General features: G+C 40.3%; 1 protein-coding gene across 1 annotated transcript in view; it reads left to right on the top strand.

Moving 5' to 3' along the window:
* The first annotated feature begins 81 nt into the window (after nt 1-81).
* LOC149774170 (E3 ubiquitin-protein ligase TRIM45-like) overlaps nt 82-16,875 on the top strand; it is an 87,352-nt gene continuing 70,558 nt past the window's right edge. Inside the window, exon 1 of the mRNA XM_089945725.1 lies at nt 82-1,140. Within this exon, the coding sequence (XP_089801851.1) occupies nt 100-1,140 (1,041 nt within the window). The 5' untranslated portion in view covers nt 82-99. The remainder of the gene's footprint in view (nt 1,141-16,875) is intronic.

The following is a 16,875-nucleotide window of genomic DNA, read 5'->3' as shown; positions in this document are numbered from 1 at the left end:
ATAGGCTAATATAAAACTTTAGTTAGACTGAGCATGCGCTTGGCTGAAACCGACGTAACCATATTTGTATTGGTTAAACAAAACGAAAGTGACTCCAAAATGGCAGCGAGACGACAAGAATGCAGTATTTGTATGGAGAGTTTCAAGAATCCTAAACTAATACCCTGTCACCATAGTTTCTGTTACAAGTGTCTGGAGGATTATGTACGGGCTAACCTTAGTAACGGTCGATTTGATTGCCCCATGTGCAGGAAAAGTGTAGAATTACCTGCTGGAGGGGTGTCCTCCTTTCAAGGAAACTTTTACGTTGATAGTGACTCAGGTGAGAAATTTTCTTGTGATATTTGTGGTCCAAAAAGCGTGGCATGCAGTAGATGTTTGGACTGTGAGGAGAATCTGTGTCAAACATGTTGCTATGTTCACGAAAAATCGAAAATGAGCCGAAATCACAAAATAAGTGATTTGGGAACCTTGGAGCCTGAAATGAAAGGTAGAATAAGGCAACGAATATTTTGTGATCAGCACCCAGAAGATGAAATCAGGCTTGTCTGCAAAGACTGTAAAGCACTTATTTGCGTTCTGTGCAAAGCAATTAAGCACGAAAACCATGCTACAGAAACCGTATCTGATGCTGCAGCTGAAGTGAAGAAGACCGTACAGATCAAGATGAACAAGTGCTCAGACAAGGTGAGACGTATAACTGTTTCTGAGCAAGAGGCAGAAGCTCTTGAAAGGAAAATTGATGACGCAGAGAAGAAAGAAATAAAAGCTCTTGAGGATCAGCGTTTACAGTTGATTAAAGTAATTGATCAAGAAGTAGCAAAAATGAAAAACAAAATACAAAATGTTTATAAGGACCTGAGACAACAAAATGCAGCTGTCAAAAGAGATTTGAAAGGGGAATTGCAAACGTGTTATACTGCAAATGACAATGCCAGACAGATAATTGATCAAGGAACAGACATAGATGTAATAAAGAAAGGTCCAGATCTTGAGCAATTACTTTCAGCGGCAGCATCAGAAACTGTTCAAAAGCCCATGACACGCATGGAGAAAGACTTGTTTCTTCCAGTTGAAATCAAGGTTAGAGAACTCATTGCCTTGATCGGAATGATGCGAGATTCAACCGAGATGAGCCTGGTAAGTATCATTTAGTGGAAATTGCAACCGCTGTATTTTGTAAAAATATAAATATTTCATTAATTCCTTTATTGCATAATTAGTTGTGTAATTCCAACAGAAAGGTTGACCGCCTTATATCATTGGTAAAGTTACTGAACACAGATGTCTCTGTAAGTCCTGGACCTGTACATTCTAGTCTTGGACACTCCAAACCTGTGAAACCTGCGAACCTTTACTTAGTGACCATAACCTTCAATTTTCTCTGGTATTTAAATAATATAGATGTACTCTTTCCAACAGATCAAGAAACTAAAGTTTTTTTTGGCAAGAAAGATAATCAAAGGAATGTTATGCAACACTATATCCAAACACTGACGAATGATAGGAGTAAAACGTGTTATTAAACATGCAGGTATAAAAAAGAACCACATTCACATGCCATTCAACTTTTTGTTTTCTAATTAATTTAAGCCGGATATAGCCATGGCGCTTAAATGGATGAGGCTTCATTTCTGTGACTCATAACAAACGTTATTGAGCATTGCGTTGTAAGGAAGATGTAAAACTGCAAATATAAATAAATCACTTAAAATAGATGATATTGATAAGTACTTACTTAACCTAAACGTAGATGAATCTACACATAGATAAAGATCCTATTTCTGTTTTGTATTTTGGGAGAAGCGTTTTAATTGGACAGTACAGAAGAACACCATTTTTGGATGTACTAGTTCTTATTGTCATGTTTCTGATGCGAACAAAACAGGAAATTGTGAAATCTATTGCAGATTGTATATTTATTTTCAGGTTAAAAAAAATAACACAAAATGCCAGAAAGACAAAGTCAGTACGTGTACATAGTGACCTTTATCGAGCACTGAATTATCGTACTCGTTTCAAGACGGGCATGCTGTGTTAGGGCATTGTCCATCCTTCTGTTTGTCTGTTTTCTTATTGGTTATCCGGTCCATATCATTGCAATCTTTATTGAGATGCTGACAGAAAACTTTTCCCCAGATATATAATGTGACCCGGCGTGCAGGATATTGGTCAAGAACATAAGAAATGCAATTATGTAACCTGTTTCTTAGTCTGGACTTTAAATTTGATGATCGATTAACATTAATGTACCACGAGGAAATTGTAATCAAGTCAGCTATGTTTTTAGCTGACATGTCATGGCCTCTGCAACAATAATTTGAATTATTTAGCTTATATACGTGTCCAGACTGTAATGTTTGTAGGTACAGACACACATTCAAACATTTCTTAGACACAAAAACAACAGCTTTGTCGATGATTTATTGTATTGTCAGTATCCTATATTCTATTGAATATGTTTAGGATTGTATAGCGAAAAGTCAACCATATATCATCATTTATATATTTTGTGCCGTGTTTGTTGTATTATTGAAATGGACTATACAGTCTACATCATGTGTACATCTTTATCCAAATTATATACGCATGCGCTGTTAGGGATCCCCTTTTTCGATTGTTTATATGAGTCACTTGGGTTGTACGGGAGTGTATTGGAGGGGTAGTACTTCTGGTGAGGGAACAGTCGTGCCTTCTTTGGGGTACCTCGCCCACCTTTGATCCCCAGGTGCACCCAGCTCTCACCTGTGGCTCCAATGAGCTGTAACATGCTAAGCATGGACACCCCGGTACACCGCTTCGACTGGCCAACGGGTTTTAAGGAAAAGGTGAGTCAGGGCTTGACTACCCAAGCATGTGGAGACTGGATTCGGCAGATTCGGTTACAAAGCTGATGATATCCAAAGGCATGCTGTGAATCATGATATGAAGAGGTTTTATGATGCGCGGAATGAAGTTTATGGCCCATCATTATCAAGATCATCCCCTCTCCACAGTGTGGATGAGAACACATTGATTATAGACAAAGAGAAGATCATAGAAAGGTGGACTGAGTACTTCAACCATGCCCTGAACCACCCAACATCCATCAGAGATGAAGCCTTTCATCGTCTGCCCCAAGTGCCAGTCAGTGAATTACTGGATAACCCACCAACCATGTTAGAGACACAGAAAGTAATATGTCTGCTCTCTAGTGACACGGCTTCTGGCTCAAACTCATTCGCAGCAGATATTTACAAGGAAGGCGGTACAGCTCTGACTGAAAATCTCCTTCAGGTGTTTCATATCATGTGGCAAAACGAGACTATCCCACAGTAACTCATGGATGCTACTATTATACACTTGTATAAACGCCAAGGAAATCTCCAGGCTTCTGACAACTAATAAGGTATATCTTTGCTCTCGATCGCAGCCAAGATAGTCGCCATGATTCTTTTCAACCATCTAACATCGCACTTTGACCATGGACTCCTACCAGAAAGCCAGTGTGGATTCCGACAGGAGCGTGGAATCATCGACATGGTGTTCTCTGCTAGGCAGTTACAAGAGAAAATCTTAGAACGGAAAACTGACCATTTCTCGTCTTATGTCGACCTGATCAAGGCCTTCGACACTGTTACCAGAGAGGGCTTGTGGAAGATCATGGACAAGTACGGATGCCTAAGGAGATTGATCACCATGGTGCAGCAATTCCACGATGGCATGGAAGCTGGAGTCCGGAATAATGGTGAGACATCAGATCCATTTCCAGTGTCAAACGGACGCTGTGTACTGGCGGCGACACTTTTCAGTCTCATGTTCTCAGCCAAGCTCACTGATACCTTTAGAGATGCTGACGTGGGAATCAGCATCATATACCAAATTGATGGCAAACTGTTCAATCTCTGGATGCTCCAATCAAAAACTAAGGTCACAACAGATATCAACAGAGACTTGCTATTTCATGATGACTGTGCCCTCAACGCTGAAGCTGACATGCAATACAACGTCGAAATGTTCTCTGATGTTTGCACAGATTTAAGCCCTACGATCAACACAAAGAGGACTGAAATAATGTATCAGTCAGCCCCAGGAAACCCGTATGCTGAGCCAAAAATCACAGTCAACGGCTCCAAACTGTGCGCATTGAACAGGTTCACATATCTTGGCAGCACGCTGTCCCGGAATGTGGTTATGGATGACGAAGTTAATGCCATGATTGCGAAGGCCAGCTTGGCATTGGGCAGCCTACAAGTCAAGGTCTGGAATGTAAGAGGCATTAGTCTTCAGACAAAGTTGAAGGTGTACACAGCGATAGTACTTACTGTTATTGTACGCCTGCGAAACCTGGACAGTGTACCAGTGCCATGCAAAGAAGTGGCAAGACACGATCATGGATAATGAGGTCCATGTCCAAGAACGCCTTCCCAGAATATACATTGTCTAGACGCAATCACCGTTGCGATGGGCAGGCCATGTAGCTCGCATGTCAGACCACCTGATTCCAAAAGAAAACCCACTCTTTTATTACAAGCATGTTCAAGGACAACGCAACAAAGGAGGCCATACAAAACGATAAAAGGACACGCTAAAGTTGTCATTGAAGAACTTTGGCATTAGTTATGACACGTGGGAGCATACTACCCAGGACAGGGTCGTGTGGCGCTCTTCCATCACTAAAGGTGCTGTAGCGTGCGAGGCCAACAATACAGTCATTGCAGAACAGATGAGGCAGGCCAGGAACTCCCGAGCCAGTAACCCCACGATCAGCATTGCTACCATCCCATGTCTACAATGGCACAAAACATTCAGGGCGTACATCGGCATCGTCGGACACCTACGCACCCACATACCATTTGTTCCCGATACAAACACTGGATGACTAATGTGGTCCTCATCGACTTGACGAATGAACTACATATGAGTCACAATAACAAATAAAGTCTTGGACTCAACACGCTTGCGTCTTTTCCAATATATACTTCTCATCTGAGATAGCTCATGACAAGAAATACAACATGGTGTCATAAATTAAGTTGGATTTGTGCATTAACTTTGAGTTGCGCATAAAGTAGAAGTGGGAGCATTAGTTAAGATTTGAAAAAATCAGCCAAGGATTTAGGCAGTATTCCGCCACCAGTCATGGAGTAGGAGGCTATGAACTTGCCGAAACAGTGGGAAAAGTTTAAACTACATATCGCGCTGATTTTTAATGGACCGCTTAAAGAAAAAACAGCAGCCGAAAAGGTGTCTTACTTTTCGTTGTGGGTTGGAGAAAAAGAGAGAGACGTCTACCGAACGTGGACTGGTAATTCAAATGAAGATACGAAGAAGCTCCAAACATTATATGACCGTTTCAAGGCGCAAGTGCAAGCAAAGTAAAACCCCATATTTGCGCGGTATCGTTTCAATAGCGAAATGCAAGGGGCGGAATCAATTGATTCCTACGTCACACGGCTTAGACTTAAAGCTAGAGAATGCATATTTCGTGATGCCGATGATATGATAAGAGTAGATTTGTATTTGGGGCATCGGTCAGAGAGTATGAGAAAAACTGATTAATGAAGGAGACAAGTTGACATTAGACAAAGCTATCCAGAACGTCCAAAGCTTTGAATATTGTCGGCAGCAATTGAAATCAATGTCGATTTCAAATGGCACTCCAAACAAGGATGTGGACACTGTCGATAAAAGGAGAAACATAATGCAGATACGTGTTTGAAACAAGCCTATGGGGATATAACTGGCAACAATCCCTGACGTCAACGCAGACGCATCAGAACGAACATCACAAAAGTGCAAGTCCCAAGCAGTTCACATGTGGGAATTGTGGAAATAGGAATCGCCTGTCGAACAACTCGCAGTGTCCGGCTAGAGGTATGACTTAATGAGAGTGTGGCAAACTTAATCATTCTTCAAAAATGTGCAGGTCCAAAACTGTGCAAAATATATCGAACAGTGACCAATGATTTGATTTTAAAAGAATACACATAATGACAATGAATTTTACATATATACTGTAAGGCATTCATATATCTCATCTCCATACCGTGCATTTGTCCAATTACGTATTGGTCCTTCCCAAATCCCATATAAATTTAAAATAGAAACAGGGTCAAAAGTAAACATTATTCCACTAGGGTCTTACTAAACGCTCAGTATTAAAGACCCTTAATACCTCCCGACAGTAGGCTTGTATTGAACACAGTGGGTTTGATCTCATTGATGGGCAAGATAATGCATCCCTGCTCTCACAACGGCAAAACTGTAAAAGCATATTTTTACGTTGTAGATAGTCAGGCCGCAGCTATAATTTTTCTTCAAACGTTACATGAATTACAGCTAGTTCAGCTCACACAGGCTATATATAATGAGTCTGGCTTACATAAATCATCTGTTACAATTATGTACAGTGACCTATTTTATGGAATAAGTCTGTTTCCCGGTGAGTGCAAGCTGCATTTTAAACCCGATGCAATACCAGTAGTAACGAAGGGTACCAGAAGCACTAAAGTCAAAGCTTAAGAAGAACGCACAAGAATGGAAGAGTGCAAAAAATATTGAAAGGATTAATGAACACATCGATTGGGTCAACTCCCTTGTAATAACAGAGAAACCGTTATCGGATAAATTGTATATTAGCCTAGACCCAAAGGCGTTAAACGATTCAATCCTTAAGTCCCACTATTATATGCTGACAATTGATGATATCGCAACTAAGCTAACCGATGCCAAGTACTTCAGCACGTTAGACTGTACACATGACTACGAGAGTGTGAAACTTGAAGACGGATCTACATACCTACATTCAGTACACCTTTCGGACGGTACCCATAACTTAGGTTACCTTTGGGATAAAAAGTTCACAAGATATATTTCAAATGATAATGGATTAACTTGTTGAGGGCTTACCAACTGTCGCGTGTATAGTAGAGGACATATTGGTGGGAGGATGCTTTCGCAAGGAACATGACATGTTGACACGTGTAGGTGCACGTTCAGAGGGTATGCGTCTCAGCCCAGACAAATGCGTAATAGGCGTAACGTAAGCATCTTTCTTTAGCCATACAATAAACTCGTCAGGTTTAACACCGAATCAAAACAAGGCTGAGGCTATTCGTAAACTTGATGCTCCGGAAAAGAGGTCCAAATTAGAAAATGTATTAGAATAGTTAACGCCAAAATTTAACAGAGGTTACAAGCCTTTTACGCGCCCTCTTGAAGAAAGACGTGGACTTTTTATGGTAAGAACCTTAGACGAAGGCATTTCAAGAGGTCAAGAATATAATTACGCGACACCCTGTGCTGGTTTACTTTGACTCGACCAAGCCATTAACGCTCGAATTAGACGCTTCCAAATATGGGATTGGGGCATGCATTATGAAAGACTGTTACCCCATAGCATTCGCATTCAAAATCCTAACACAAACTAAAATAGGGTATTCTCAGATAGCAAAATAAATGCTGGCAATACTATTTGGCTGTAACCGTTTTCATCAATTGTTTTTGCTAGACCAGTTAGGGTGCACTTAGATAACAAGCCGTTATAGTCGATTATGAGGAAGCCCCTTTCAGCAGCCCCTCCATCCCTTCAACACATAATGTTGCAGCTTCAGCAGTACGATATTAAAGTGCATAATGTGCGAGGGAAAGATTTGCCCATTAGTTATTAATCAAGACAATCACTTCCTGACACATACTTAACATTGATCTAAGGACTCGACCTTCAGGTACATACGATCAAACAACACCTGTTTGTCGCAGATCGACGGTTAGAAGGTCTGAAGAGCGTTATCAAACTTGACCCACAAATGCAAACTTTGATAAAGACTATAACTCAGGGATGGTCTAGTTCACACGCTGACTGCAGTCCAGATGTGCAGAAGTTGTGGAATCACAGGGATGAGCTCTCTGTAGAAGATGACTTAATTTTCACAGGTCAAAAGTTAATTGTACCTAAAGATATCCGGCAGGAGATGATACCACATGAGCCAACTGGTCATCTGGAAATAAACAGGGCATTATAACGTGCGAAAGATATTATCGTTTGGCCAGGCATGTCCAATAAAATCACAGAAGATGTATGAAAATGCTTGGTACGTCTCACTCACCGCGACTCCGTTAGAAGTAATGTGGGGCACCGTGGCGACAATGGGACTTAGCATTAAAAACAGGGTCCCGGCACTTTGGCAACAATGGAAATTTAACATGGGGAAAACTGTCCTGGCACTTTGGCGACAATGGAAATTTAATATGGGGAAAACTGTTCCGGCACTTTGGCGACAAGGGAAATTAGCATTACAGAAGGTCTTGGACTTGTTGAGCGACAAGGGAAAATTAACATGGGAATAAATCGTGGGACTGTCTAGGGATAACACACACACACACACACACACACACACACACACACACACACACTATAAATTGGGGTAGGCAATTGAAAGTAGATTTCTTTTCGAGAAATTGGAGTGGCCCTGAAAAGGGCCTTTGGGTTTATGTTAATGTATTCATTAACATAAAGGGCATCTGCGGCATCTTCTTGTCCTCAAGCTGCGTCTTACTGCAGGACCATAAATCAGAGTCCTCTTGAGACATCATTGTCTCTCCACATAAACTCTTCGTATCCACAGACTGGTGTCTGACCTGTGGACAACGATCCACTTGGATCGGACATACATTAGTATGTCCGTCCTGAAAATCATTGAAGAAACAAGGGTTGATGATTCGACTGTGGTCCACATCTTGAGGCTGCGAGAACAGGTGAGTGATTGCACTGAACTGCGCTTATTTATAGGGACAGAAAGGATTGAAACGGATTGAGTTCGTTGACCAATCCAAACACGCGTAACAAAATTCAGCCAGCCCACATCCAATCCGCAGACAGCAGTCTGTGACGTCACATTGTCTATATAGATTCGCTATCGCCTGTGTGCAGTCAATCCATGCGATAGTTTTTCAACATGACGGAAACTCAGAAAATGATCCATTGGGGTGCACCGACGGTGGAGACTTCACAAGGGAACCCGGACTTACTTTCATGATGATGAAAGATTAGATACCGCTGCGAATTATAATCCAGCGAATATAAGAACATACGTGAAAAAAGAGTACGTTAATTCATTTGGATCAGGAACATGGCCGGCGTTAATTTATTTTGGTAGTTTAAGAAAGCCGATGAATTTATACGATCACGAATATTTAAAATTTAAAAAGGAGGTCGATGAATATAAAGAACTAATTGGAAAAAAATCACCAGATCCTAGAAAAAGCATACCACCACAACAAGATCCTAGAAAAAGCACACCACCACCACAAGATCCTAAAATAGGAAGCGGATATACCATTTGTCCTGACAGCGTTGTCAACGATGTATCTCGCCTCGAAATATTAATAGGAGGAAAACGAGCCGGAAATAACTCTTCTGAAATAATCAACGAGGCCTCAGATATTTGCCACCGATTATTCCGCGGCGGTGTCATCAATTCCCACATTTACAAAGAGCTCGTTGACGAACTCATCGATTAAAACAACATAATTGAAATAACATGATTGTTCACAAACATCAACGCAGACCTAGACAGGTCCGCATAGTTAACTCTCTATTGCCCGTATACAAATATATTCACGGTAACGGATTAGGCGATATCGTTGGAAGCCTTGTCACGCGAGTAGTCCCTAAAATCGGACCCGCAGCTAAGCAAATTGCATCAAAAGCAATAGGAAAAATTGGCGAGACTGTCATCTCTGGTATTGGTAATTTAGCCAGTAAAGGCTTCAATGTTGTCAAAATCAAAATATCAAACTTAATGCGCAAAAAAAAGCAGCCTGTCAAATTACCTAGCACCAGCGAAATGCCCGCTGATGTCAGTAAAGTTATAAACGACGCAGCAAATAAAAAAATAAATGATCTAGTACAGGAAGTTGCAAATACAAGTTTTATTTCGGGTAGCGGTCTTCGTTTTAGACGATAATTTTAATAATAAATGTTCGCACAAGTGTCAAACGAAGTGTTCGACATGGATGAGCCTGTAGGCAAGGACACCTCCGTGCGTGATTTTCAGTGTTTCTCGTACGTTGCAGTTGAACCAAATACACCTAATCGCTTGGAAATTCAAGTTCACGATACGACAAGATATTTTCTTCCATCTGAGGCATCTATCGAAGTTATCGGAGAAGTTGTTAAAACGGATGATACCGCTTATGCAGCAGATTTTAGGGTCGGATTTGTTAACAACGGTATTATGGCATTATTCAAGAGTGCCACTTACATGATTGACGGAAGAGAAATTGAGTCAATTACCAATGATACTGACTTAGCAACGATGATTATAGGTCTAGCTAGATACTCGGATGATTTTACTAGATCAGCTGGCCCTAGTATGATGTTTGCCAAGGATAATTCCAATCGTCCCGAAAGTAGGCCGTTTCTTATCAGACAACCCAACGATCGCGCCACTCCTGCTGCTCCCGCTGGTATCGAAGATATGATCATTAAACCTTATCCTGATTATAATCTCGGATTTGCCTCGCGAAAGTCTATGCTAACACCAGATCGCAGAAGATTCTCTTGTGCTATTCCGTTATCCCATATATTCGGATTTTGTAGACATTTCAGGAAAATTATCTACGGAGCAAAACACACCGTTACGTTTGTCAGAAAGGAAAATAGCAACGATGCTATCTGGCGAGAAGGTGCTGTCGATTACGCTACTGGCGTGATACGTGCCAATGATGCCACGAATAATAACGGTATGGTAAAATTACTTAAATTTACTTTGTGGATGCCAGCGATAACCCCATCAATAATCGAGGAAGAAAAATTATTGTCATTCATGAACCAGGGCGGTAAATCTGTTATGTCTTGGCTGACAACAACAACAGATTCCACAACTATCAATATTAATGGTGATTTTACCTGGCGTATTGCATCGCAGCAGGGTACCTCTGCACCTAGGCATATCTTTATCGCTTTTTTGCGTACCAGTAGATATCATCAATTATACAGTCACATGATATTTGATCACATTGGAGCAACAAATGTGTTGTTGAGAGTAAATGGCCAACAAGAACCATCCGAGGAAATATCAATTGATTTTGAAAATCATTCGACGGCTCGTGCGTATCATCGCTTGTTAAGTTTCATGGGTCGCGATCAAAATATCGATACTGGATTGCAAATATCACAGCTGGATTTTAATAAACTTTATCCTATCTACTACTTTTCCCTGGAGCATCTTGATCTGGCAAAGCAATCTGTCGTTGATATCCATTTCAAAGCCAGAATTAACACAGGTGGACTTAATCACAAAGCAATCGCGGTTATTCTCAGCGATAGAACAATGATCCTAGAAGGAATTAGTGGCAGAATGAGAGTTATCGACGCACCTGTTGAGAAAATGTAACTTTGAAGATTTTCTAAATTTAGATTAAACGATTATTAATATGCCATACGAACACGTAAGCGTAACTCTGACCCCGGGTCAGATGAAAAAACTCCAAACAGCAACAGCAAAGCGATGCGGTGTGAAATTAACCCTGAAAAACGATCAAATTCAGGGCGGTCCTAACAAACTGTCGCTAACTAAGAGTCAACGTGAACGTTTCACCAAAGCCAAATCAGCGAATTCCGGCGTTCATGTGAATCTTAGTATAGGTGCCATCAGAGACATGGTCAAAACGGGCGGAATTTTCCCTTTCCTAGCTGCTATTCCTGGATTATTATCCGGGGCTCTTCCGGCAATTGCAAAAGCGATAGGATTAGGTGCGGCCGGAGCCGCAGGCGACAAACTAGCAAAAAGCATAATGGGAGGGCGATACGTTAAAAAAAAGGGAAGCGGCCTTTATCTAAGACGACCCCCGTAGGGATCCGGCCTAAGATTAGCGCGCCCTATTCAAATTTAGATTTATTCAGCGAAGCAAAGAAAAAAAAAATTTTCAGAGGCGTATTTATGCGGGATCAACTACCAGAAAAACCAAATTCTACCGAGACAGGAATAATAAATCTCGATTCAAATATCGGCCCTGGCACACACTGGGTTGCCTACGCGATTAATCCTCGCGAAGTTGTTTACTTTGACTCGTATGGACTAGCGCCACCGAAAGAATTGATCAATTACGTTTCAAAGTTGAATATTCCGATTTGGTACTCGACACTTCCAACACAAACATTAATGGATCCACCGATATGTGGTCCAGAATCAATTAACGTCCTCGACGCAGTTTCAAAATCATCCGACCCGTATCATAGAATCGTATTTGAATACGCCGTAGATAAGTATCATGGTTGATATTTACGGTAGATCTCTCTACAGGAAGAAGGAGGTAGACGACGTCGATCTATCGAAATTCGCCACCAGAGATGATATTAATAATCTTCTATCGCTGTCAGAAGTAGATCCTGGCGAAGTTGCTATTTTTCAGAGCCGTGAAGGAAGATTACAAACAAGTAACGTGAAAATAACCGATATAATCAAACGAGACGAATATAACGATCGTATTGATCAATTTACTCGCCTATCAGATTCGGTATCAAAATCTATCGCTGATATCACCGATCTTATCGCGAAGTTACCCTCGAAGGTCAATATCGCGGATATGGAAAAAAAAGACAACGAATTATCAGCGGCGTTGCTTCTGAAGGTCGATAAAACATTACACGACGATCTTCAGGACAAAGTGACAAAAAGACTTAACAGGCTAAATAACGATCTTAAAAAACTCGATGATACTTTAGCTAAATTTAGCAAAAAAATCGAGGAAGATATAAAAACATCCAGCGATAATTCCTCCGCAGCACATGAATTAGCAAAGAAAAAAGTCGATCAAGCATCGCACGATGATCACAGTGATAAGGTAGGAAAAGTCAGCAAGGATATTACTAACGTTTTCACCGATATTACCGAGATAAAAGCCATAATGAGTCAGAAAAGCGATAAAACATTACACGACGATCTCAGCGAGAAAACGAAAAAAATCAACGAGGATATTACTAAAATCAACGATGAAATTATCAAAATAAATGTTGTGATGAGTCAGAAAAGCGATAAAACATTACACGACGATCTCAGCGAGAAAACGAAAAAAATCAACGAGGATATTATCAAAATTAACGAGGAAATTTCCGCGATACGTCAAATCACGAGTGAAAAGGTCGATATAATATTGTATAGCGCAGAAATTCGAAACTTGGAAGCGAAACTTCTCGACGCATCTACAAAAATTAGCGATATCAACACAAAAATATCGGCAAATCTTGGAATATTAGCGCGTATTAATATACCACCGGAGGTAGAAACAGAAAATCTTCCTTGCCATGTACCATTTGTGTTAAAAACACACAAAGGTACATGGACACCCGAGAATAACACATTTAGCTTTAAAATGCCGATTATTGGTGTATATCGAATATATTTTATCTCCGGGGTAAGATTCAAAGTAAAACCTAGATTTTGTGACTCCTATGAATTTCATCCCGGATTTTTAATTCTTCCGATATACGAAAAATACACGGAAACATTCACACTAGAACCGCCAGGCAGACACGTGACAGAACCAACTCCTTATTTTGCAGTTTTCGAATATTTATCCGGAACACACGCAATTGGTTAGATAAATTAACTAATAAATGACCGCATCGGACTACCGATACAATCGGGCGCGTTCGTGGCAGGATTCGCTAAAAAAACTTCTTGACGAGTATCAGATAAAAATAAAGAAATACCAGCGTAGATTAGTTACCATCGATGTTGCCGTGTACGCGGTAAGTGCAATAGTCGCCGGTGCGGGAATAATCTTATCCGCGGTAACAACAATCGCGCCGATTGTAGCAACGATAATAATATCATCGACAACAACAATCGCTGGTGTTCTCAATATTATCGCAAAAAAAATATCCTCATGCACGAATGAGAAATTGTCCCTATACACGAGTAAATTATCCCAGGTCAATGAGGCGTATTCGAAATTATCATCGTTGCTTTCTGAGAGTCTCAACGACGGCGTTATATCCGATCTAGAATTTTCCGCTATGATAAATATCTACTCCGAGATTGAACAAATGAATATCAATAATGTCCGAACTAGCTCAAATCGCGACAAACACAACACCGCCGATAACAACGCTGATATCGGCAAGCTCAACCAAGCCAGAATTTAGTATCGATTTTCCAGTACCAATTAGCGTTAAAGAAATTGCGATGTCACAGTTACGCGTCTATAACAGCTGGCCCAATATTAGATCAAAATCGTTCGGTAGATTATTGTCAAACAATTCACTTGTTTTTGCCAACAAAAACAAACCCGATGGAACTCCCGATTGGATCGTCGTTGGCATACCAACAGGCAGTTATGAAATTGAGCAAATCGACAAGGAACTTACCAGTAGAATATCGAATATAACCGGCGATGCTACACCAGGAATAAAAATATTAGCACACGAGCCAACAATGTCATCGATCATCGAAGTAAAATCGCCGTATATCGTTGATATTTACCAATCATCGATCAGGACAGTACTAGGTTGGCATGAAACCGCGCCTCTAGCAAAACCAGAAAAACCAGATATTTTTATTCCAGGTTGGCACGAAGAAGCTCCTCCAGAACAACCGGAGCCAAAAAAATCAGATTTTACCACCGACGAAGGATGGTACGGAAATACTAGACACAGGACTACGATCCACAATGCCATCAACCTCATGAACAACCACAAATTTAACCTGGTAACGTTCGCTTTTACTTTCAGGGACAACAAAATTCTCTCATGGTTACCTCTTCCTAAAATTCCCCCCGGCGTGGAAATCTTCGTCGCTACCAACATTAACAGGATAATAGCCCCCATAGACGGTATCTTGATAAGAAGAACCATCGACGAATTTAATCAAGAACATAAATTACAATTAAATTTACTGCGGGAATCCTTTCATGAATGTATCTTAAATAAATCAGGCTCATGCAGCGAAATTATCGAACGCGTGAAGTTTTTAAATCAACTCGCGAATGATGTTGAATATTATCATGGTATGTTCATTCAGGCGATAACCGACGATATATCAATTGCCGATTATGTTCTTCCTATTAGCAGCTTTAAGTTGATCAAAAATTCAGGAGAAAAACAAAAATTTATGACAGTATTCGGATTAACCGAGCAAACGCTACCAAATTTCAAATTTCCCGGTTATAACGTTGATGAAATGAGAAAATCCGTTACTGATACCATCGATGATTTATTTCCGAAATTACATCCCGCGTGGACTGAAAAAATACAATTAGCGTTGTTTCTCAGACACAATAATGATCCAGCCAGGCAAGGGCGGCATATCTCACCGGGTATCGTCAATGTAACGGAGGTTATCGCTATTTATCTTCACGCGGATGTCGTTGAAGGTAGCTACAACGCAGATGCGTCTGTGTCAGAGCAGGCACAACAGGGATTTATCTTATATTCGTTCTCACCTAGCGCCTCTCCGTGATATCTAATAATAAAGGAACCGGTAAATCCGTTTTGTCTGCGATGTCACAATCGATTATTGTCAAGGATAAATTTCAAGCTGACTGACCAGAATGGAAATTTACTTGATATACGCGGAGAAACACTTAGTATAAATTTACTTGTGAGATCATAAAAATCTGCCCGCCAGAGAAAAATAGCAAAAAAAAAAAAATAAATAAAAACCAGGAAATTTTTCAAAATTAGTAAAATTTTTTAATTTTTGTTTTTTTTTTTGTGATAGAAATTTTAATTTTTACTTTCGTCGACAAGCTTTTTTAGCTGCCTAACGCGTGAGCTAGTAATTTTTCTCGATTCGTATTCATCAGATAAACTCGACCTTACCTTTTCTACCAGCGTCGATAATTTAACAAAATCCTCGATTTGATCATCGCTGACAGTCGCAAGCGATTGATACATCGCAATCTGGATTTTCTTTATGAATTTATATTCGGATGGTAGCGTGTACCTGTATTCGAGTTTTCCCTGGACAATCGTTTCAAATTCGGACCGGATTTTACCTGCATCCAAATCCGAAGATAAATTTATATTTTTATTTCTCAGATCCTCGATGGCTTCGATGATGTTATTTATATTCTCCTCGTTCATATTATAATTTTGCAATATTTAATTAATTTTCAAAAATCTTCGATTTCACTTTCCGAATCGGATATTATTGGAATATAATAAAATTCGATCCATTCGCCGAATTTATAGGAAAATGCTGCGTTGATCATTTTTCTGCCGCACGTTGCACCGATGCTGGATGAATACTAAAATATCTTGCAGCGGCATTCATCGATGTGAATATGATTTCCTCGCTTGTTTCTCGATTTATCGATTTAACTGCCTTGGCTGGTCGTCCGCCGCCGTTACCAAATTTAGAATTTTCACTCGGAGTTACCGCTCGAAGATTTGATAGTTTGTTGTTAACTTTATTTCCGTCGATGTGGTCGATAACAAGACCGATTTTTATTGGTCCGTTGAAACACTCGTATACGAACCTGTGGCTGAGATAACTCGTGCATCTTCGTTTTTTGTTTTTGTTGATGGTAAATTTGAGATATCCATGCTTATCAATTATACCGACTTGATACTTCGTTCTGGTATTTCTGACAACGCCATCCAATGACGCCTCGTATCCAGTGATCGTAGGATGAGATTTAAACTCAGAAATTGATGTTGTTTCTGGAATTGCTGATTTCAGATTCATATATGATAATCTATTTGTTTAAATCGTTATTAGCTTGAAATCGATTAATATAATCTTCTTCGCATGTTATAACGGACGAGGACCTTTTTTCATAATATCGCCGCAATTCCCGATAATTTTTTCCTCCACAAGCCAAACACAATCGAGTTTTCCCTCGCGTGCCAACTTGACAAACTAGGCAACGCTGCGGTCCTTTACT

The sequence above is a fragment of the Sinohyriopsis cumingii genome, unplaced genomic scaffold (genome assembly GCF_028554795.1).
Source record: "Sinohyriopsis cumingii isolate HCF-2022 unplaced genomic scaffold, ASM2855479v2 utg000426l, whole genome shotgun sequence".
NCBI classification, from domain to species: domain Eukaryota; kingdom Metazoa; phylum Mollusca; class Bivalvia; order Unionida; family Unionidae; genus Sinohyriopsis; species Sinohyriopsis cumingii.
The sequence above is the reverse complement of the archived record's forward strand: the minus strand, read 5'-3'. Positions and strand labels throughout refer to the sequence as shown.